Source organism: Gobius niger, assembly GCF_951799975.1.
Source record: "Gobius niger genome assembly, chromosome: 9".
Taxonomy (NCBI): domain Eukaryota; kingdom Metazoa; phylum Chordata; class Actinopteri; order Gobiiformes; family Gobiidae; genus Gobius; species Gobius niger.
The window spans coordinates 14,063,396-14,088,192 of NC_136860.1; the positions used below are offsets into that span (position 1 = coordinate 14,063,396).

The window sequence follows — 24,797 nt, forward strand, 5'->3', positions numbered from 1 at the left end:
ATGTCCTCCTCCGTGTTTGCCCGGGTGAGATGAGACCACAGAGGACGGAGCTCCTCTGATCCAGAGGGCAGAGCACGGGATGGGATTCGACGCTGCCAGCTCCAGGGAGCTCAGGCCGTGATCAAAAAGCACTTAATGTCAGTGGAGCATAATGCTGTACAACCACGTGTTTAAACTAGGGCTGTCAGGGCTATGGTTCGAAAACTCTACATTTAATCACAGGCGGCGTCTGCCTTTAAGAAGCTCAGTATTCCATAAATAGGCACTTTAAGAAAGATGACTTAGTACAATAGACATTTGACTCCAAATGTAAAAACACACAAGCAAATTAGAAGAAAAAGAGACACATGTACAGTCCAATGGGTCTATGCATATGCCATGCATAATTCATTACATGGATCTCATGTATACCATGCAGAGGTATAGCATGACCCAATAGAGCTGTCTGACCAGCAGGGCCTTGACTAATTCTCCACTACATGAAGACTGTTATAATGTGTATTGGACCAATTTACAGATGTCTAATTTTATAACTATTATGTTTTGGTGTTTTTATTCATTTGGTTGGTTGGAAGACCGCGTATAATGAACAATTTTACAAATTGTACATGAGCTCGATCATAGCAAAACTGCTATTTTACATCTGTTGTCTCCAAATAACAAATGTGTTCACTGCTGTGTTTCTAAGAAGATCAAATGTCTGTGCAGCTGAATGCAAATATCTAATAGAGCCACATTACATGATACGAATTAGTCACCAATATTATACAGTTGACAACTGTAATCATGGCATCGTTTGACACTATTAAGTGCACATTAACTGCAACAATGACAGTTACAATTCTTTCTTATTAAAATGCTATTTTGGGACAAGCAATATATGATATGCAACAGCCCCTTTCACATTCTCTGGTTTGACCGTAAGTAACGCAGCCAACTCCATTGGACAAACACCCTTAAGCATATCATACACAGTACAATATGTAACAGGTCTACTGTTCAGCACTGACAGCCATAGTTTAAACATCACACAGTAAATCAAATATAATTTAAACTCAGTACCATACACTTAAGTCTTCATGAGAAAATATCTGTTATCTACATTTGTCCATTTCCTGGTCATTGTTTTTTTTTTTTGTTCAACCTTGACGACCTAAGCAAGGCACATTGTGAAATGTTTTCAGTTTACCACTTTATAAATGGTTGCCACTTGGGCAAATACTGAATGGGAATCAACAGAACTTTCTACACATCCCTGGTTATCATGTATTTGGAGTATGGCTTTTCTTTTTTTTTTTAGCAAACGATACTGAAGAAGTTGTTTAATTCTAGCGACTATAACTTTTCACGGTAACATAGCATATGAAGCACGTATTACAATATAGGCATAATTCTATGGACAATATCAAAAAGGTTTCACAAATATTCAGTCAGTGCTTAAAATTCGTACAATCCTGATGTAAGACTGGATGGAACCATGAGGTCTGCGATTGCTCTCAGCTGATCATGTTGAGGAACTTGCTCTCCTCCGCCAGCGCCGTGAGCATGGAGTTCATGTCTCCTATGGCCATGTTACCGATCCCCGCCGGCACGGACGCCAGGGTCACCGAGTTCCGGGGGGTCGTGAGCCGCGAGGAATTCTGGGAAAGGCTCTGCAGGAGGCCCGGACTGAGGGTGCCCGACATGAGGCTGGAGTGGTCGCCGTCGTCCAGCATGGTGTCAAAGTCAATCTGTGCGTGCTCGGCCGTCCCGTTGGTCGACGAGTCCGCGGTGCTGCTCGATACCTGGTTGACGCCGGGGGAAGCCATGTTAGCCGGGCCGCTCGCGTTGTTGACCGGGGCTTGCGGGGACATCGGGGCGTCGAAACTCGGCGGCTCGAACACGTGGATCTGTCCCGTGTAGAAGACGTTTTCCGAATTATGGACCGCGGAACCGCTTGGCCTTTTTGGGCTCGCTTCAGAGTTGTCCTTTGCTCGACAGGGGCTCATTTCCATCTTGGGAATCCGGTTTGCCAAAGATCCCGCGTGCCTTGTCCTGGGCTCTGCAGGAGGTCGAGGCTGCATCAAGACTCTCCCGCCGTTAATAGCGGGCTGTTGTGGGACGCCATTGTAACCGTCTGCTTGGTTCGCGTGAGCATAACCATCTGTCCTTGCCCGGTAACTTGGCGGTTCCATCCCATTCCTGTTCCCTCTCATGCTAGTGCTGCCCGATATCGGAATAGTTTCCTGGCCAAACCCTTGCTGGGGACTCATTTGCTCGCCAAGGTTTGCGTTGCTGGACTGTCGCTGTTGCTGTTGGCCCACATGCCTCTGGTTCTGGTTCGCATACCCCCCCTGCATGGGCATGTTCTGGCTCATCGGCGCCACCTGCTGGTTACTGCCCAACCCGTGCCCTGCCTGGAAGGGGCCGAAGTTGTGCCTTTGCTGGACAACAGCAAGGTTCCCCCTGAGCGGCGCGTGCTGCTGCTTTGCTAGCTTGTCCGTCATATCCACGGTCCCAGAGCTCACTTCGTTCCACTGCACAGGCATGTTGTTTTTGTTCATACTGTGAGGAAGCGGCTGTTGGGAATTCGCGATATGGCACGATTGCATGTCCGTGTCCACCATAGCCATCCTCCTCTGGGGGTAATGAGATGCAGGAGGAGGGGGCATGCTGGCTTGGTAGCCCTGAGAATGGTTATTGGCGTGGTAGCTGGAATTTTGACCCGAGTTTTGCGACCTGAGGTATTGAACCATATCATCTGGAAGCACAATGTCATCTTCTCCGCTGTGCTCCATCCCGTCCACTGCCATGTTCTCCATGACAACGTTCTCGGAGATGCTGGGTGGCCGGGGCGCAAACGGATATCTTTGGAGGCTGCCATCGGAGCGCGTGTAGCCTTGATGAGCCAAACTTTGATGTCGTTCTTGAATACTCATCGGGTTGACATTGTTCATGCTGTTGTAGCGTTGAACTCTGGGGTACGACTGCATATCTCCAGCAGGACGGCGGACAGGGTCGCTGGCTCTTCGCGGGAGGCTGGAGGGAACTTCGTGAGGCATCATGCTCTGGTAGCCGTACCCAATGTCACTGCACCTTCGCGAGACCGTTCCAGAAGGCGCTTGGTGGAACATCGACTGGCCTTCTTGGGAGTCGTTATAAAGCGCCATGCGGGTTCTCAGGCTCATTCTGTCCATGTTTGGCAGCGGCGTGGGCGGAGCTCCTCCGACAGCAGCCGCATATTTAGCTTTGAGGCGGTAGTGCTGCGCCGGGGTGAGACTTAGCAAGCTCGGAAGTCCTCCATTGCCCGTACCTCCACCGCAGTGACTGGCTTCGCTGGATCGCCGGGAGAGGTCTGTTGAGATAGGGTCGTAAGAGTCAGCGGAGCTGGTGTTGTTGTGGCGGTTGACTCCGAAATGGGAGGTTTCACTGGAGCGGCGGCTGGAGTAGCAGGGGGATATCCCGGAGGAGCGGCGGCTGAGGTAGGCCGAGCTCAGGGTGCTGGTGGTGCTGTCCCGACGCTCGTTCAGCTGGTTCAGAAGGGTCACCTCGCAGGACGATGGATCATTGAGGCGCTGTCCCAGGTACTGGCCACTGAGGTTGTTTATGAGGTTGGAATTCTCCAGCAAGGAACCTGGAACACAATTTAATACATGGTTAGAAGGACGTTTGCTCAGTTTTTTCAGTAAAACTTAGAGTATATGGAGTTTATGGGGCTGTGCTTTCTGAAATATGGTCTATCTCTTTTATCAATGAGGTTTTTATTTGAACCTGTCATGCCAATCCTGTGTCAGTACCAGCTCAGTCTTGGAATTTGGAGTAAAGTACAATTGTTGTTGTGTCTTAAAAGCATAGTGGATGAATTTAGAAAGCTAAAATTGATTTAAAAGATCTACCTCATCTGCGTTCATGTACCATATTTGTAATAGTTATATTTGTTTGTTTTAACTTATCATCCGGACTAGGAGTGAATGTGTACAAAGCCTAAAATATGGCCGCTCAATTCATTCGTTTTGGCAACACCATTTGACATTCAAATCAGCGTTTAACATTGTCCCACTTACCAACAGCAGGTATGGGTGGCAGCTTGGTGTTGTGCTGGCCCTGCGGTGGCTGTGGTGCAGAGTTACTCCAGGGGCAGGAGTCCCTCACGGTCTTCAAGCGTTCCTTTTTGATATTCTCCAGTTTGATGGTAACCGAACCGTGGGGCATTGCCTTTCTCAGTTGTAGCCCCACCCCGGCGTGCTGCCCCCCGGCCTGGACGGTGGAGTCGATCATGGGGCACTCGTCTTGCGCGCTCAGGTCCCCGAAGCTGCCCCCGCTGTGCATGGCCATCTCTACTCCACTGTCATTGTTGTTGGTGCTGCTGAGAGGCGATGGCTCACTGCTACATGACGAGTGGCCGCCAGGACTGGACTGATACGTCTGCGGAGGGGGGGAACGCTCAGATTAGATTGGTCTCAAGAATTTAAAACAGATGCTGATGCAACAAAACATAAAACATTGTCGATGCTGGATACAAAAATGATGGAGTTTAGAAAATGACAATGAAAAGAATTGCTTTCGGTGGGCTTGAATTGAATATGCATGTTTTGTAGTGTGACTGGATGAGTTTTGTCAGATTCATGCTGCTCTATTTGTAAACATATAGGCATTGCTTGGTATGGTCTACAAAGCAAACATTTTTATGATGAAAGAAGAGCAAATATTTTACGTTGTGCCTTAATTTGCTAAATCGGGAAGCAGGAAATATTAATATACGGATTGCTAAAACATCAAAGTTACAGGGCTCAGCACAGAAATCCTTTTGTGTGCTGCTTTACGACTAAATAATTAGCAGTTTTATTATTCCGACTGTGATGGTGTTTTGTAATATCTAATGTAGGCCATAATCACATGTATTATACATGGGTTTGATTTATTAACAACAAGAAAACAAGTGGATAATGGATGAGCTCTGTAAGCTACAAGGCTAATTCAAACTGGCTACGCTAAAAACTTGATCACAGCTTGACGTTGGCAGCGATTTGTTGGGCGGAATCAGCACAGCAGCTAAAACAGTCTCGGCCCTTAAATATTAATGTGACAATGACTTTTATCATCGGCCGACAGCAAAGGCTACTGCCAGTGTGGGAAGAAAAAAAAAAAAAAAGAACGGTCTAAGATGGTGGGCAAAAAAAGAAAGAAAAGGCATGCAAAAAGTCATAATGAGGGCACAAGTGGAGGGTTTTCATGCAGAGAATTGTAAAGAGGTACCAGGAGCTCACCTGAATGATGTCTGCCCAATAGGAGAGTAATAGGAAAGATAGCAGCAGGTTTGAGGTAAGTTAGAAGGATGTGATTAGCTTAATGAAAGTGTTAGTAGTCCTAAAGCAGAAACACAGCATATCATTGTCTATTTATCTAGTCCAGGCTATACCAGGGGCAGGCAACGTCAGGCCCGGCCACACGGCTTCAAAATATCGCCCTCTAGCATCAAACCTCTGGCCCACAAGATGATTTGATAGATCATTACACACATCAGAGATCAAACACCTGTTAAAGTATTATAAAAATACTGAAAACACTGTCAATTCCAATAACATTTCCCCCTCAATCGTTTTCATCACAGTGACCCTATTGCCGTTTTTGTTCACACTTTCTCCATTCCATAGCTATTACTTTCAATATTTTATAATGATAATTTTTCAACTCATGCTGCAAGTTATTTTTTGTGTATAATATACAAAAATCCAAAGGTTAGCCAAACATTCATTCAAGCCCTCACCATCGAATTCTCGGTCTTGATGGACTTGACTTGCAGGCAGTCCTCCACGCCTCTAGAGGTGATGCTGCCGTCCGCTTTCCCGTCTCCGCCCCTGGACCCGTGTTTGGAGTTGACGTCGTTCTCTCCGTTGCCTTTCGGAGGCTGCTGTCTCGGGGGGACGTCACTGCGCTGTTTCTTGGTCACATGCGCCTCCGGTCCGTGCACCGTCTTCACGTGCTTCCTGAGAGAGCTGGGGTCCGTGTATCGCTTGGTGCATCCAGGAATTTTACATACATACGGTTTCTAAAATACAATAAAAATAATATAGTTAGAAAGGTTTTTTCTAGCTGTGAGCAGATAAACCTCAGGGCCCATATCTAATATGGGGCCTCTCAAAACTTTGTAACACTGGAGCTATTTTTTGCTATTAAGATGAACAGACTGAGACACGTTCGTGAATCATTTAAGTATTTCATTGAATTTTGGAAAATAATGGGCCCCCAACCTGCATTTTCCTTGGGCCCCACAGATCTAGCGACACCCCTGCTGATTTGACTTTATATGGATATTAAGTAAGTATTAACCATTTTCTACCCATCGTGCTCTCCTTTCATTGCATCGTTGACATGTCTACCTGCCCGAGTCTTAAAGTTTATGTAAGATATTTCCTCATTTTCCTGTGTGAATCTCTCCAGGCTGAATTTAAGTACCTCGTTGGAGTGCGTGCGGTTCTGGTGCTTGGCTCGGTCCGAGGCGTTGGAGAAGGCCTTGTTGCAGCCCTCGTGCTCGCAGACGTAGGGCTTCTCTCCGGTGTGGGACCTCAGGTGGGTCTTCAGGTTCTCCAGCCGAGAGTACGCTTTGGCGCAGCCCTCAAACTGCAACGAGACACAGACGGTCAGTACATTACACTGTTTGATCAGTGGGTTGTCGTTTCTATGTGATTCCAGCAGCTCAACGAAAGCAAAGACGAGAACGATGCTATTGGCTACATGGCTAGTTCTGTTCTTTGCTGTTGGTGTTTTTCTTCTGTACTTGCTACTGTGGCAATGTTAGTATTTAAAGATGCATTATGTAACTTTTTATTCGAAAACAAAGGTTGATATTTGTGCGTATTTGGCCTTGTAGTGACCCATGGCACCTTTACTTTCCATCACGGTGGCCTCTAGGATGCTCCAGGATCAATTGTTTGGAAGGTTGTCACTGCTGCAAGAAAACCTACAAAACAATTGATCCCGGAATGTCCTACAGACCACCGTGATGGAAAGTAAAGGCGCCATGAGTCACTACAAGGTCAAATACGCACAAATATCAACGTTTTTGTTCCATGAAAAGTTACATAATGCACCTTTAAAATGATCAATTTACTATTTTAAAGGAAATAACACCATTTTAACATTATGTGAACTACAAATTACTCTCAAACTATGGTAGCAAGCCTTGATTGTCCTATTATGCAACAATTTCAGCTTAGGACCTTATTTTGATTAGAATTTGGTCATGTGAGAACTGTAACTGCTGGAGTCAACTTGTCAGCAAAAATAGAAAAGGTAAACTTAAATTAGATAAACTATACTCTAAAACCTATTAAATAACCATTTAAACAATATAGAATGTTAAAATCTTCATAAATAAGTATCTTTTCTACCAATTTTTGCCTGTTCCCCTCGTGATTAAACAGGCCACACTCATCTTGTGATATCATCTGAACCTGTAAACAAACCGAATGACACATTACTCTGTTTTGGTCCAGCTCTGCATTTGGCGACAGTCTTTCATAAACGTAATCTAGCCTTGGCCCGGTGCCCGCCTACTGTGCCGTGCCACACAAAGCCAAACACACGGGTAAAAAGGGGCCCATTATCTGAAATAACTAAACTAAAATGTGGGGCTTTAGCAGAGACAATAGCAGTCTGTGTTTAGCCCTTTGTTTCTGTTGTACGGCGCGGGCTGTAATTTGGTTTTCCTTCTGAGCTGCCGTCGTGAGCGCTTTGAAAACGGCATGAAATCAAAGTCGGGACGAAAATTGTTTGTAAAGTCTCAGAAGATTTCACATCAAAACATACGACTAAGGAGAGGGTTAACGAGGAGAGCGATGGATTGTAGATGAGAAAAACTTGTTCATCCAAGTACTGCTTTAAAACTTGTAAAGTAAAGAGGAAAAAGGGTCCAATTCAGCCAGAGTTTGTGACGTTTCAAAGGCTATAATAAAAAAGAAAGTTCCGCAAATAGCAAGAAACCCTGAACCTTAAAGGCCTAGAACTGATTATACATAACTAAAGAGGAAGACACTAAATAAAAATGGTAGTTGTGTCCAAACCCATTCCTAACTTTCCGAACATATTTGCAGTATCACAGTTCTTCGCAGGGACGAGTTTATTGGCACATTTCACAACTTGCAGGATCACTTTTCAGGGTCACTGTTACAGAAATGCCAGAAAACTAGCCCGGAACTTAATGAAATTGATGCAAATGCTGTATAATTAGATGCAAATGTTTTCCCCCATGAATGAGTTTACAATATTCAAAAGGAGGACAAAACAAATTTAATTCCAATAAAAAAAAAATCAGGTATAGTGCCTTTAAGCACTGAACTGTCTTGAATGTTATGAAAATTAAAATTCTTGTATGTATACTGTATAACTTAAAGGGACCAAATGGAGTAAAAAAAAAAAAGTATTTTCATCCCCCTACATGTTCCAGCATGTCCTGTGTAGAATGAGCTCAACCTATTCACAACTGCCTCTAAAATCCTGCACTGTCACTCAACAAGTTGTTGTCATGCACGAGCTTAATATAGAACCTGCTCTTGCGCGTAAGACCTGAGGTGACAGTAGTGAGCATAAATTGGCCAACTTGCATCTAGTCCCTTTAAACACAAGATTTTACAGTGAATTTGGGAGAAACAAACTTAAGTAAGTTTCAGATTGTGAGATATTTTCAACTCCTGTGTCAAAACTAAGACTTAAAACCCATTAAGTCAGGACCAAAAACAATCTAAAATTGAACTAAATGTGTAAAACTAAAACTAAAACTATCCTTGAACATTTTTAAGTAACCATACTTTAAGGTTTCACCCCCAATTAGCAAAAGATGTGCCCACTTCATTCAGATTGAGGACCTCAGTGATTTTGCATTCTATTGTGGATTCTGGCGATATGGATACTGCATCGGATAATACTGTGCTAATTATAATTTGTTGATATACTGAGCAGCCCAAGCTACGATGAACATGAAACTAACATAGAAGTAACATTTCTTCAAAGTTACTCAAGCGAAGTCAAAGTTATGAGGTTATGAAGAACTGCACGTGGGACTTAGGGTAGTGAGTGTTCAGCCTTGGCCCTAATAAGGACCCATGGCCCTCTTGCCTGTCTGCAGATTTTAATTACACGCCCACGCTGTCAATCAGCCCCTTTCTATGGCCTTCACAAGTCGTCCGTTTAATGCATTCATAAGAGCACAGACGCCCGCTTTGAAGACGCGAAAACAGGCCGCGCGATGTGATCTTCACTCGGCCGCGGACGAGCCCCCCATGACTTATCAACACAGAAAAAATCACCACAAAGAATTCTCAAACATGTGTCTGATTAGCTTATACGGCGGCAAAGGGAGGAGGCTGCTCAGATGGATGGAAGGAGCTATCATTGAAGAGTTAACTTTGGAAATATTGGAGGCTTGATTTGGAAAGTTTCGTCAGTGAAGTTTTATTCAAGCAGAGAAATTCTCATTTATAGTCAAAAGTAAATAAAGTTGCACTAGTCAACACATTTAGACTTGAAGGGCATTATTAGAACATAGTTTTGGAAAGATCTTGCCAAAATTTGTACAACATTTTCCATGGTTTGCCATTTTTTGTGACGTTTTTTGTGTATGGATTGGTAGAATTTCAATTACTGTGGGCGTACAACCTTCCTATACTACGGTGGTCGATAACGAAGTAAATGAACTTAAAGTACATATGACAGGTGAAGTTCTATAGCATTTTTACTCATTTTCTATTGACGTAACATGGTTGGCACGGCAACAGCTTAAAATGTTTGCCTCTATTTATGTCACTTCCTGTCAGTGTCCAATAAGCAAGTGAAACAATAAACATCACATAAATGGTCAAACTAAAGAAAGCAACATTTTTTAAGCAAAATCTTAAATATTATTGCTTTAACTATGTTTTAGCAAAATATGTGTCTAATGTGTCATATGCACTTTAAGAACTGCACTTGGGCGGAGTTTTTGAGAATCTGTACTTGTATTGAGAACTTATTACTTTCACTCCACGACATTTGAAAGAGAAATATACTACTTTCTACTCCAATACTTCTTCTATAAATTTGCCAATGTCCACTTTAAAAGCCTTAAAATGTGCACTCCGGAACAACAGGTGACGATGCGCAGGTGCAATGTCAATGCCTTTAGCTCCCCACAAGGACGGAGGTTTGTCCCCATTGTGTTGCCGTACAAGTATTGAAGGGGAGCACAGTTTTTGAAAATGCAAAGTTATTCCTACCACTCACTTAAACTGATTTGTACGTTTTACTTGGAATACGTAAGAAGTTTCCAACGTAGTATCTGTACTTTTACTCAAGTAATGAAATCAAGCAAAACTGTTCTTAAGTGTTTAGAACATAAAGGTTTAAACTTCTACCAACTTTTCTTCGTCAAATTGCCACTTCACTCGTGTAAAACAATGAAGAATATGTATAGCAGGTATTTGGCAACCAAACTAAGTTATAAATAGAGAAAACAACATCACTTCTATGTGAAACTTAAAATGAAGGGCGTGTTTGTGGTGCAGACTTGCAATATCAGCTGGAATGAGAAGAGCTCAAGGCCTGTGTGAGAAGGGAAAGGTTATCAGCGTCAAAGAGAATGTCAAACTGACCGAGAGCGCTGTCGTTTGTGGGTGCCGGAGAAGATAACGTTTTCACTTCTTCTGCTTTTTAGGTCATTGTGCTTGTTTATTACATGGATAAGACTTATGATCATTTACTTATCGCTACGTATTTTTGCATATTTCCATTTCATCCATTTTCCCCTCACTTTTTTTTTTTTAACAACTGTTGATACGGCTCATATAATTCCAAAAACCTGGATTCCCCGCGTGAACTTCACACTGTCCTGAGCTGACCCGCATGTGCAACAACTGTAACCTCGACAACAAACACAGCGCGGATGTTGATGCCCCTCCACCTGTTTGGAGTTACGACTGTATTATGGGAATGCACGCTCCACGGTGCGAGCCCTGAAGACCTTCATATGCAGTTTATTCCTGTTGTTTAAGACAAGATGGTCCGGTTTATCCGCCGCCTTACCGTGCACTTGTGCGGCTTCTCCCCCGTGTGCCTCCTCATGTGGACCACCAGCATGTACTGCGCCTTGAAGGGCTTCTGCTCCCGGGAGCACTCCTCCCAGCGGCACACGAACTCCTTCTTCTCCCCGTGGATGTGGTCGTTGTTGATGTGCTGGTGATAGAAAAAGAGATTTGCATTTACAAGAAGTATAATGAGAAAAGAATGCTTCATAAAAACATGATGCTAACGTGCAAGGCTAACACTGTCTGTGTTATTCCTATGGAGAGTTAGCCATGTTTTGTTACATATTCAAACAGTAGGCTATGTAGTAAACAAGCAGTCGTTTGATAATTACATGTTAAAAAAACTTTACTCAGGATGTAAATACTTCACCTGAGGACACTGTTTATAACTGTAGCTGTTTTATCATTGAAGCTAAAGGCTAACATTAATTTAACGCTAACAAACGTTAAAATATGTCTGAAATCTTTTTTATGAAACAAACTCATCCTCATATTTATTTATTTATTTATTTAACTTTAATTCACGTAAAAATGTGGACAGGAAGTAGACTTTACCCCACACTGGCCAACAGGAAGTTAGCCAAAAACATTCCGTGCAACAGAGCCAATGAGAGTGTACACAATAATAATGATGATTGTTATTAACATGATTACAGATGATTGTTATTGAATGTATCTATCATAAAAGATTTACATTTAAAAGAAAGGGGAAAAAAGTCAAATAGATTAATGATTATTTAAGATATAGATGAGATGAAACTTTTGAACATTGCAGCTCCCTAATAGATCCACTCATCCCAAGGTCATCTCAGTTACCTCACACCATTCAAAACAATATTGTTTATACACTGAAATTTGGATATGAAATACCCATGCAACAACTAGACTATACTTAGATTATATTTACTCAAATATGTACATCAATTTCTTTTTTGGTGGTTGATGTTAAGAAAACTACCGGTTTATGTAAAGGCCAAACATGGTCAGAAACTTCATATATCCCCAAAACAGCAGTAAATAATGGTCTGAATAATGAGTTTTTTATTATGTATTTCCTTAATTTCATTAGGGGAAATATTAGGAACAAATTCTTATTGACAATGTGGCCTAAAGTCCCAATATTGAGTTGAGCAAACACGTGTTGACTCTATTATTGACTGGTCCAACTTGACTATATTACAAATTTCAAGACTAAAAGCTTCTCCCAACAATGTAACAGCACAAAACGAGAACCGCTTTCTGATGAGCGAAGTACAACAATCGATTTATGTCCAATTCAAAACACATGCTGCAAAAATAGCTGGGAAATTGTTTACTCATCGGACGACTCAGCACATTCCTGCTTTTTTTCCCACCGAACGTCGCTCCTTTTACATCAGCGCGCGAGACGGATGGAGCAATCCGTTATGGCTGACAGTTTTTACGCACGAGTCAACAGCAGAAAATACGTTTTAAAAGCGCCGTCTGTTTGTTCAGGCTGTGTGAATGAGGTGGACTTCCTCGCTGAAGCACAGAAAGAGACAGGAAAAAGTCACTATCTATACGTTTACGGCCTATTCTCTACGCTTTTGGCGGCGGAGGAAGTGAGTGACCGTGTTCCTGAGAGATGCTTAAACCAAAACAAAGCGGGTCTATTTGTGCCTTACGAGGGTTTGCGTCATGGTTTGAGGTTGGGTGGTAAAGACCAGGTGAAATCTGGGGACTTTCATTGTACTATATTTAGGATTACACAAAAAAATGTCCACTTGCTGTTTTAATGAATCACTAAATGGTTCATTCACAGTCCAATTCACAAGTGAGTAGTGTATGATTTATTTTATGACCAAATTAAATTGTTTGCATAGAGAGATTTCGTCACTGCACCAGAAAATATGACCATATATATTAGTCCAGTGCTCAGGCCTATGGTAGTAAGTACATTAAAGTGGACATGTCATGCATATGGAGCCTAAAATACACTTGATATTTTACATTTATCATTTGAAAAAATGTTTCTGTAAGAATTAAATGGCAACAATGAAATGCAGGTGGAAAGATCTTGACTGGGGCCCCTCTTGCTGGGAGTTATTTTCCTATAAAATAACTTTGGGTTGCATACGCCGTGGCTAGTAGCTCCGTGATGAACACTTTTCAAGCGCAGAACGGCTCAGAATCGATAGTGTTGAATTATGGACTTTCAAAATGTAGACTAGAGGACAGTTTTGGGGTTTGAACAATGGCGCGAGTGCAATCAGGAAGAACAGAACGAGGCGCTGACACTGTAGAAGAAGAAACAGCTACATTTAACAGCTTTGTCCAAGGATTAACTCCAAACTGTGTGAATGTAGTGAAATACTACTCCAGGTCTGTCTTTGACGAGGGAACAACGTTAAGACATGGTTTAAACCTCAAGTATTTGCTTGATACTGTATGTCCACTTTAAAGGCAGTGTATCTGATTTCACCTGTTCTCAAACAACAATGCACACTGCCTGCCTGAAAAGAAAAAGTGTCCACCTGGATTCAATCTAACTGTTCTGTTCTGGGGTTGCTGCTGTGGCCCAAGTCTATGATCAGCAACACTATGTGCCCAAAGAATGAGATGCTGAACATCCTGAAAGACTGGGTTATTCCTTCAACAGATTTCTTCTTCCTTGATGGCACAGGTATATTCCAAGATGACAATGCCAGGATTCATCGGGCTCACATTATGAAAGAGTGGTTCAAGGAGTTTCACACATGGATTGGCCACAGCAGAGTTCAGAACTTAACCCCATTGACAATCAATGGGATGTTTTGGAGAATGCTTTGCACAGTGGTCACACTCTCCCATCATCAGTCTAAGATCTTAGTGAGAAATGAATGCAACACTGGATCTTTTGATATTGCAGAAGTTCACTGAAACTATGCCACTGTGAATGGGCGCTGTAATCAAAGCTAAAGGCAGTAGGGATGGGCAGATCGATACCACAGTATCAATATATCGATACCAAACGGCTACTTTTTAAGTATCGATATTGGGCAAAAAGTATCGATACTAATTTGCATATGCAAAAAGAAGGCGTGGCAGCAATTTTAAACATAAAAGGATTATTTACATCTTTGTTCTGAGCCAAAACATTCCACAACAGCAGGGGATTGAACTAAGCAAGCCATATCATTCTGGTTTAGTTTCTGTTTGTCATTAAAGTATTAATTTTAAACTTTGTCAATGTATTTAATTTCACATTAACATTGTTTAATTAACCAGTTAAAGTAATATAACTTTAATTTACTATTAATTATATAAAATAACCAGTTTTATAAATGTATATTGATTGAAATACATTCACCCATATGAAATGACCAGTATAAGTATCGGTATCGGTATCGAGAAAAATGACTCCAAAAGTATAGGTATTGTATCGATTCCAAAAAATGTGGTATCGCCCATCCCTAAAAGGCAGTCCGAGCAAATATTACAGTGTGTGACGTTTTGTTTTTTGGCAGTGTATTTGTTATCAACGGCCCCAACTCGTTTCTGGCTCTCACAAACCCTTTTGCACATTCCAATCATCAAAGTACATAAAAACATGAGCACAATTTCCAACTTTCAGACAACAAAGCCATTGCTTACAGAGAATCCGCGAATACTCTTGATTGATACTCATAAAACCATTCTTTTCTTTACTTTCACAATAAAGGGCAAAAGTGTTTTCTATTGTGAGAAAAAAAAGTTTGACACTGAGCCTGTAATTTTCCATCACCAGTCTTTTTTTTGCAAACACGTGTTCGCTCTAGTTATTTACTGACTTAATTGCGCCCATCGTTCCACCACATGCAAAAACACCCACACGCCCAACAGAACCACCCCCGCTTTCCACGGGACATCCGCGCCCGCAATCCTTCACTCCTTCTTGGAGTCGAGCGGGACCGGGAGGAGGAACCGAGACAAGTGTGTGGCCTCTATTGGAGGCATTTTGGGGGCTCGTCAGACGAGAGTGCAACTGGGAGAGCCGAACTCGAAAGTGAAGCCGCAGGTGCGCGTTTCTGCTGATAGTGTGAGAAGCGCGAGACAAACCGAAAATATGTTCAGGGAGGTTCCGTCAGGACTACGAAGAAAAATGATTTGGGGCAAAACATGAGAGTGGAAAGCAAGGTTTGTGCACTATTTTGGAGGTCTATTTATCTACTGTTAATAAATAGTTAGTTCATTAGTTACTAGAAAATGTGTTATTACATTATTTTATATACCCATATTATTGTCACTACAGGCAAATACATGTAACTAACACACTGGAGTGTCCAAATGCTTTGTGTGAACCATAATTCCAGCATTTTCCATTTTTTAACCTCCATTGGTGCCAGAAATCAAACAATTTTCACGATTTTGATGGCATAATCCAAGTTCTTAATCATTTCCTAACGTGTAGCAACAAACTTTGAGGCTCAAAAACGAGTTGACCCGAGCGTATCCCCCTCGGTTTCCTTCTCTGTGCAAATTGGCATGCTTTCACACACCCCGCGACTGTAGGGAGCTCGCACGTCCAGGGCCAAAGTTCCTCTCGGTAACCCCTCGCTGTGACTTCTTGCACTCCGTGGCCCACACTCCCATCAGTTCTCAGCTCTTCGGTCCTGACACATTCCCCTCCGAGCGTTCACATGACGCAGGGCTCCCAGCCCGCGAGAGGAGCTGGTGCCGCCGCCGCCGCGACCGCGGATTTACGGCCGGCCTCTCGCGGCTTCGGGGGCGGGGGCCGAGGGTTAAAGGTCAGAGGTGAAAACGGGGAGTGGGGATCGGGGGGGGGGGCACAGCTGCAGTTGAATTTGGCCACAGTCTCATTACCAGCGCTCGTGTCGGGGCCAGACAGGAAAGATCACTTACCGGACGCCTTCCACCAGCAACGTTTAATGAGAGCCGCAAAAAGAGGTGTTTGGGGACTTTTGGTCAAGTGCAGGAGGGGAGAAGAAGAGGGTGCAACTCGCTTTTTCATTAGAAAACTGAACAAGATGTATAGGATTTGACCACCACTAACGAAAGGCGTCCATAGAGTTTATAGAGTTTTAGTATTAGTCCAAAGGCAAACAACCACATTATCTACATGCACACACTGATATTCATTAACTTTTTCAACTTGCAGAGTTATACACATTCATTGTTTTCCTTCTTTCTTGGTCGAGAATCATGAACACTAAATAACCTGTTACCTGCCATTTGCCCTGTTATATTTGCACAACGTGGTTATTCACATTCATATCTCCTCTCTATATTGTGATTCTGATTCTAAAGTACCATTTGCCAATGCCATTGTTGTTTAGTTTGTACAAGAAGGAGAATGGCTGCAGTTTTTTTTGCTTTATGCTGTCAAACTCACGTGCACGAGCTGGTCCTGGGTGTCGTACTCCTTGCTGCAGCCCTCCCAGTGACAGTTGGTCTCGTAAATGGCCTCCGGCTCCTGCTTGCACTCGTCTTTATCCAAGTCCTCGCTCAGGTCCAGGATTCCCCCTCCGTGATCCTACACAAAAAGCCTTCAGATTAATGCGTGCTCGCTTAGGAAAATTTAGCATCCGCATTCGGCCCATCCTTCAGAGCCACTGGGACAAGGAGCGGTGGGCGAGCGCAATGGGACGCTTCTTCCAATGTTAAAGTGACACCGCGGAGCATCGCAAGATACACCATCTTACCTGGAATCCATGTAAAGAACACAAGTTAAACAACAGTGCTGTGCAGTTTGATATCAAAATCAAGCCTTTGGAAGGGTACCTAATGTATATAGAACCTCATGTTTGGTTTGGTTTCCTTTAACTAAAGAGGGGTATTGTGCTTTGTGCAGATATTTAGTATAAATCTCACACATTTTTATCACTATCTTACACTTTGTTGGTTAGAAAACGCTCTAAAACAGTGGTTCTCAACTTATATTGTGTCAGGACCAACTATCACCATAAAATCACAAGCCGTGACCCAAAGCAGAATTTAAGTTGTTATTCATAATGTAAAATAGTGTTTTCCTTAAAACATATTGTTTAATAAGCCTTTAATGAGCTCTGAAACCTGGATACAAATAATCAAATGACAGTCACTTAAAGTAGATATTTTGGAAATATATGGTTTCTCGGAAAGGTTCCACGACCCACTTTTGGGTCCCAACCCACCAGCTGAGAAACACTGATCTAAAACACACCTAAAACAAATTGGTTTCACTTCCTGATTTTCCTAGATCTCACCGAAAGCCCCTCCTCTTGCTCCCTATTGCTGTGCAGCTCAAGAGGAGCTTATTGGAAGCTGCTGCTGCGCTAAAAAAATTGCCACCGGAAAACATTCAAAGATTAATCAAAGATGCGCGAGTAGCCGGAAACAAAGCTCCAGGTATGTTTTTGATGAGAGAACAACATGGTAAAAACCCCCCTTTAAATAAAAGCATCTCCATTAAGACAAGCAGGTGTCCTTCCTGGCAGAGTCGCAAGTTAGTTGTAAAGAAAGGCGAGGCCGCTCACAATAAAGGCGCATATTTTTCAGGACATTCATAAAACCTACAGCTATATTGTTGCATTGAATTAAATTTCTCTTGCCCAAAGACCCACAGATGGCACTTGGATGAACAGCATCTAATCCACCGACATTTCCAGTTAGTCCCTCGTCTGCTGAGCCTCCATTGACTGGAAATGACGAATGTGCACATTAAACTGAATCTTTTAGCCAAATCTGTGGTCAATACGCCGGACAAACATTCGGCACTGTTTTGCATCTCTCTTATCTTATCGGCCTCGTGATCCTAATGAGTTGTTTCTCGATATCAAACCGGCGGCAACGCATTGATTTCGGGAGCATTTTTATTCATTACCTTCTGATCAATCTGAGGAGCACAATAGCAGAATAGACGTACCGCGGCGGCTTAATTAATAGCATTTATAAAGTAATCTATTGCAGCTAATGTAAGAGGTATTAGTTGGTAATCAGCGGTTTGCACTCCCGCAGAAGATGGATGGATTTAATGTAGTCAGGGGTTGAGGGAGTCGAAGGTTAACGCCTCAAAAGAAGAACATTTTCTTTATGTGGTGTTTGGAAAAGGAATTTACTGGTACCTGAACCTGTGATAAAATATGCTTGAAATCAATATTTTTTTAATGCAAAGAGGAAAATTAGCATAAACTCCTCCGACCGCAAGACCAAAAATGTTGACTTCAAGGACCCCAGCGTAAAAGGTAATTATTCTAATTAGATTGTATGTAATTCAAGGGTCAAAGCATTTAAAATCTGGCCAAATAATATTCATGTTGGTTATTTATATTGTTATGCAACGTCATTTACTGATGTGCTGTTTTATGCTACAAAATCCAACAATACGGTTTATCTAAACTAGGGCCGGATTTTTTTGTGATTAATTCACAAAAAGGTTTAATGCGAAATTAAAGTTTCCTTTTCCCTGCAAGACATTGCTTAGGGATGAACACCGTGTAAACCCACAAACAATTCTAGACTACAGTACTGTCAAACTTGCATACTGACTTTTTTTTTTGTATATTCGTGCATATTTGACCTTGTAGTGACTCAGCAGCTGTACGGTCTCTACAACGCTCCAGGATCAATTGTTTTGTAAGTTTTCTGGTGAGAGGGACCAGTAAAAACCTTCCAAGCAAATGATCCTGGAGCGTCCTAGAGACCACTGTGATGGAAAGTAAGGGCGCCAAACTGACCACTCATACAGCCGCTGAGTCACGACAATGTCAGATACGCACAAATATCAACTTTTTTTCCACATAAAAAGTTGCATAATTATTTTTAAAAAAAAATCATGGTCATCAGAATTACAGAGTATAATTATTGTAAAACAAGCAGCCTTACACTTTTGGCTACTCTACGCTTTGCTTAAACTCAACCTAACGCTCATTTTGGCATTTGTGATTTTTTTTTATCATCATTTTGTGAGTTCACATGACCTTTTGACATCTTTCTGTTTCAGTCACAAATCATAAAACAGTTTTTCAGAAGAGCAAAGGCTTAAAATGACCCTTTCACATAATCCAACAGAAAAACTCAAAGATGTTGTACCTGAGTGGAGGGCGAGATGGGCAGTGGACCCTCAGCTTCCGTCTTCACCTTTGACCTCTTGGTGATGAGCGGGTTGACTGTGCTGCTTACTGCCGGGTCCCCCCCTGCATTCTGAAGAGGGGGGAAAAAAAACATTCAATCATAAACCCAGTCACAAAATACCTGCATAAAACTGTTAGCATGACAGCTATATCTCTTTTGACATTTACAAATCAGCGAAGCCAGTGTGCTATTCCCCACTGGCCTACTGTAAAAAAACCTCAAAGAATGATTGCTTTTGCACACAAGTTCTCCTCCCACTCCTTCATTTTTTACTTTTCATAAAACCATCAAGCCACTTTATAAAACCACGAGAATCTACCACGGGAATAAGCTAGCACCATATCAGTAAAAGAGAATGCTAGTGATCTTTTTTTTTTGTGGTTGCATTTTTTGGCTCGGAGTTCTGAGTGGGGGAGCCATGGTTGCACCAGGCACCACACGGCCCATAAGTCAGCCTGGAGAGACCCGCCGCCGAGACTAAACAATTTAGACTTCTTTACGATCGCCAAAGCCACAAGGAAATAGTATGAAGAAAAAAAGAAAAAAAAAAGAATATGGGTATTAGAAATGGGGGGACTTTGAAGAAGTGACGACAGGAAGCCGGAGACGCCACTTAAGATGGAAAAGAATAGGCTGGTTTGGAATTTGACGGGATAGTTTGAGATGGAGAGCTTGGGGCTTGTTTCGCTCTATCAGCAATTCATTGATAAGCTTTTTAACTCAACATTTTTCGCTGGATTCTAAACACATTGCTAACTGGCTTAAAACATTCCCAACATTCCGATTCTTTACGGGGATGAGTTTATAAGTACGTTTCACGCCTCTCAGGAAGCCAGAGTGACCTGGTAATGTTTACAATATTAGCAATACCGCTAGGCTAACTGTTTGTAGCATCGGTGCTACTTTCTAGTTCAATAAATGACTTTTGATACGCTAGTTAACGATACCCATTTTGATAGTAATGTTTACAATATTAGCAATACCGCTAGGCTAACTGTTTTTAGCATCGGTGCTACTTTCTAGTTCACTGAATGACTTGATACGCTAGTTTACGATACCATTTTTGATAGTAATGTTTACAATATTAGCAATACCACTAGGCTGTTTCTAGCATCGGTGCTACTTTCAAGTTCACTAAACCACTTTTGATAGTGATGTTCACGACATTAGCATTACCGCTAAGCTAATAGATTTTTAGCATCGGTGCTTCTTTCGAGCTTACTAAACCACTCATGTTACGCGGCAGGTGCCACACAGCGGTTCATATTTCCCCATAGCTTTCAGTGAGCACATACACTACACGGGCCAGGGGCGGACCTAGAGGGGGGCCTGGGGTGGCACTTTAAACTCATTGTTTTTTGTAATGGGGAACACTGCGAGTAAAAATAAATAGGTACAACTCCTTGAAATCCTTTCCGCTAGCAACTACTGCATCGATGTGCTGAGATTTTTTTTTTTAGAAAATATTTCACCCGTGTTCATTACACAATGCATTCAACTTTATGTTTACTTTTGTGTAATAAGAGGAAGATCTAAGATATTTACCATAAACCAGTAAAAAAACAAGTATTGACAGTCGAATGCTATGATGGTTTCCATCTCATGACGTCTTCTTTTGGTGTTGCCACTTTTCACCATTCAGAGAGACAATTTTGAATTCCTAATTGCTACAGAAACAATCTTCAGATTTGATCTCAGGGTCCATGGATTGACCAAAAAACAGTGAGGATGTAGCATTTATGAGACATAGAAAGGGGTCCCATATTCCATTGCGACATCAACCAAATGGGGAAAACTGGCTATTTAACAGTGTCAATATGTTTACAGGTTTAAGTCTTTGGCTATTATCAGGTTTCTTGTCAGGTTTAGCACACGGCTTATAGATGTGACACAGCGCAGGAGGTGGCCGGTGCTAAATGTCTGCACGATGGGGTCATTCCTGGCGTGAGATGTTTACATTTCGGAAAGTCTATAGAGTAAACTGTGGCGCGATAAAGAGGAAGTGAGGGAAGGCTTGTGTCGCGGCTAATAATAATGTCCTGCTTGACCAAACGCAGATAATTTTGGGTGGTGGTGCAGTTGGAATTCCATGGGTCTCATGGTAAAATGTGACAGATTCGTATACAGTATAACACACTGATATGCCATATACTCAAAATAAGCTGATCTTTTTTCTTCATCGGCTGCAAAGTGAATCGAAATACATCTTACCTGGCTGGTCTCCGAGTTGGGGGTGTTGTGCGATGCGGAGATGGAGGAGCTCAGCGGGTGCTGTCGGGCGGCGTAGGAGGCGGGAGACGGCTGCATCAGCGGAGGGGTGTGCCCGAAGGCATTCAGGCCCCTCTGCTGGGACAGGAGCTGCTGGTAGGCCACTGGATTGATGGGATGAGGGAAGCTGAATGACGGGCTGTTGAGAGATACACACAGTAGTTAGTAGCGGTGCCCTTGATGTGAAATTGTTACCGTCATGAGCGCCAATTATCCGGGAAACCACAAGTGCGATGGTGAATAGCCATGTAAAAAAATTGCCATAGCCACAAGTGAAGATCCTAAGATTACTCAAAGTTGCGTGAGTGGCATTTCCAGGTTTGTGTTTGAGGAAAGAACCACATTGTAATGTGGTAAAAAGTTCTAAAAAACATTTCGCATACTACCGCCCCTGTTAAAGGGGTATTAAGTAACTTGTTTACCATAATAAATACTTTTCGTAGTCCAAGTGTTAATGAGATGATTGGGCCCGGGTCGGAGCACCAAAACACACCAATAGAATCACGAAGAAGAAGCTAACAGGCTAATGGGAAAAGCTAACTGTGGGCTAGCACCACTTAAACAGTATTTACAGGCAAGTTTGAGTGAAAAAAAATATTTCCATTGTGTAATTGGATGTACAATATCCTGCTCTCCCTCTGTCTTTTCTGTCAGCGTAGTATTTACTCTCACAAACAATTAATCAGTAAAAAAACGGAACATGCTACACCATCTGCAGTGGCGCTTATGGCCTCTAGGGGCATGAGTTACGTAGTACTGCTTCAAGAGTTTGAGAGAGAGTCTGTATGGGAACTGAGCTCTCTACCTACCTTCGATTGCATGCATTTGTTGTTTCTTTAGTCTTGACTTGTTTGCATCAAGTGTTTGAGAGCCTCACACTCAAATCTACCAACTTCATCTTTGAAATACATACAGGTTCAAATGAGAACACACTACTGTACCTCAGCCCCCCCACAGACAGGTGCCCGTAGGAGCTGCTGGCCGCCGAGCTGGAGCGGGAGTTGTTGATGTAGGCCACTAGAGAGTTGGGCGACGTGCGGATCATGGTCTGCAGGTCGATGCTGGCGTCCGACAGGGGCGAGATGGACAAGGCCCTTTTCCGGCTCAGTCTGGGCGTCAGGCGAGGGCTGGAGAAACGCGACACTGTCAGGAAGAAAAGAAAATTGAGTTGCAAATGTTTCTCACAAAAAAGTCACACTGAAAGGGAAACGCAATCCTTTCTACTTTGCACACGTTTTTTCTTTCTGCTCCCTTTCCGTTTTGATCCGAGCCTTGCTGCTGTAACCGCTCGGGTCAGCGGATGAAGAGATGGACACAGCGCTGCCGGCAGGCCTACAAACGCTCACCCAGCCGTCTTCCCGCGGAGGTCATTGCCACAGCGCGCCTCTCTATCTCCCGCATCTCTCTCACACACACAACGTTCCTATTTAACATTCACATCCTCTTATGCATAATGAATCGCCCCAATCATTCTCTCCCCTAATTACCGCGATAGCAATCTCCCTCAGACCGCTGTACTTGGGTAAGTTAAATGGAGGCAATTTAAACAAATTGATTTCAGAATACCATTAAAGAAAGAACAAGGCCAACTTACTGAGGTATGGTTCACGGCCTCCGCTAAAGCCCGGGCCGGTTAGTACTGAGGAGAGGGGAGAAAGAGCAGATTTTTTTCCCATGAACTTGGAGATATGGGTATTTGTTCTTCCAGAGTAATTTAAAATTAGACAGTTTTAGATCATTTATTTTTTAGCCTATTTTTTGAGCTGTTTATTTAGCTGCGCCACACTCTCACCTTAACCTCCTGCTCCCTTCGCTGTAGTCCACAACACAACAGCTTAACAACAATGCTTCATTTGATACAATTGTGACTGCTATTTCTGCTGTCTGGTTAAGACATGTATTACACCCAGGCAGTTTCGACATATTTTAGTCCTGATTTGATCTTGATCAAGGCCTGGTGGCGCTTGGAAGGTCAAGTATTATATTAGGCGGTACTTGGTGTGAAAAGTCATACATACTATATACAGCACCAGCTTAAAGTTTGGAAATGCTTCTTTATGTATTAGTTTATTTTTTATTTCAAGACTATTTACATTGTAGGTTACATTCATGAATGGACACATATGAAAATTTAAACCAAAAAAATCCCAAGAATGAAGAATTTGAAATCTAAACCTTTCACCCTTTTTTTATTTCCAACATAACCACATTTGTTCATTCATATTTTAATTTATTCAATGAGAATCATACAATGTACTGGTAAAAAGTGTTGAAAACAAAGAAATCCCAATACATAAAAACATCTATCTAAAAGTTACCTAGCCACATTTTATTGTAGCATTTCACGTAGGAAGGAGCTTCTGCTGACAGTCCTATTGTTTTACACACCAACCCGACCATATACAAACTGCCTCGCACATTCCCCCACTCAAACACACAGAGTGATGCCAGTGCCTTGCAGACAGGTGGTGTGAGGGGACAGACAGCAGGCCCACTTTGGGCCCGTAATGAGCTCTTATGGCAGGCATCATCCAAGGCGCTAGGGCCCGGAAACTCGTAACTGCCCCATCACGGCTCACCTGGGCACACGCGACGTGACCTGACACGCGAGTTTACTGCACGTCAACCGCGCCGCCTCCAATATGCTCCCAATCCGAAGCACCCCGAAGAGCTCCATGCAACCAAGGCACGCCAGACCCCCTTATAGCCGTAAACCAAGGGAGGAGGGGTCTTGCTTTAAAAAAAAAAAAAAAAATGTTGGGAGGTGGCGAGTAGTCAAAGGGGAGACATGTGCGTTTGGTTAGCGGGCCCCCAGACACAAGTAAGTCTAAGCAGCAAAGCAGACACTGATATGAAAGAGTTGGCAAACACAACAAACGGACTGATGGAATAACGTCTTGCGGTGGGGCATGGAATAAAGGTTAAAACAATGGGGGTTCCCCAATTATTTGAATATTACGTTTCTTCACTTCACTAGGTTTGTAATTGGGCCATATACCGAGTGTTTCTATAAGAGGGCAATAAATGACATAATGGCCTTTCGATATTGTCGAAAATGTTTTCGCTTCGTTCTTGTCCATTTGAATCCCCGTCGGTGCAAGAAGGGAGTAGGACTGCTTCAAGAGCACGCTAATGAGAGAAATAGGTTTAGCAGAAAGTAAGATATTATTGTGTTCATTTATGATTGATGGAAGGGGCTCCAAACCAGCTTTGTATTTTTTCGGTAGTGCTTGGGTCTGGTTGGCTGCCGGACTGTAATTGGCCACATGCAACAAAGACGCTTGCATATAATGAGTGTGGGACAATATTGACATTTCTAAGTGTAATTTGAAAATGTTAAAATTTAAATTGTTCAGTATTATGATTGTAGATTTGTGATTTATATTTTCAGTATCAATATCAAGTCTGTTGTGCACGTGGGGCACAAAAGGACAGCAAATA

General features: G+C 42.6%; 1 protein-coding gene across 1 annotated transcript in view; it reads right to left on the reverse strand.

Moving 5' to 3' along the window:
• Positions 1 to 700: 700 nt before the first annotated feature.
• Positions 701 to 24,797, reverse strand: part of gli2a (GLI family zinc finger 2a) — a 104,028-nt gene continuing 79,931 nt past the window's right edge. Inside the window, exons 6-14 of the mRNA XM_079562833.1 lie at positions 22,298 to 22,499; positions 21,300 to 21,495; positions 19,047 to 19,157; positions 16,369 to 16,509; positions 11,035 to 11,184; positions 6,436 to 6,600; positions 5,747 to 6,028; positions 4,044 to 4,404; positions 701 to 3,613 (exon numbers count right to left, since the gene is read on the reverse strand). Coding sequence (XP_079418959.1) covers positions 1,497 to 3,613; positions 4,044 to 4,404; positions 5,747 to 6,028; positions 6,436 to 6,600; positions 11,035 to 11,184; positions 16,369 to 16,509; positions 19,047 to 19,157; positions 21,300 to 21,495; positions 22,298 to 22,499 — 3,725 coding nt within the window. The 3' untranslated portion in view covers positions 701 to 1,496. The remainder of the gene's footprint in view (positions 3,614 to 4,043; positions 4,405 to 5,746; positions 6,029 to 6,435; positions 6,601 to 11,034; positions 11,185 to 16,368; positions 16,510 to 19,046; positions 19,158 to 21,299; positions 21,496 to 22,297; positions 22,500 to 24,797) is intronic.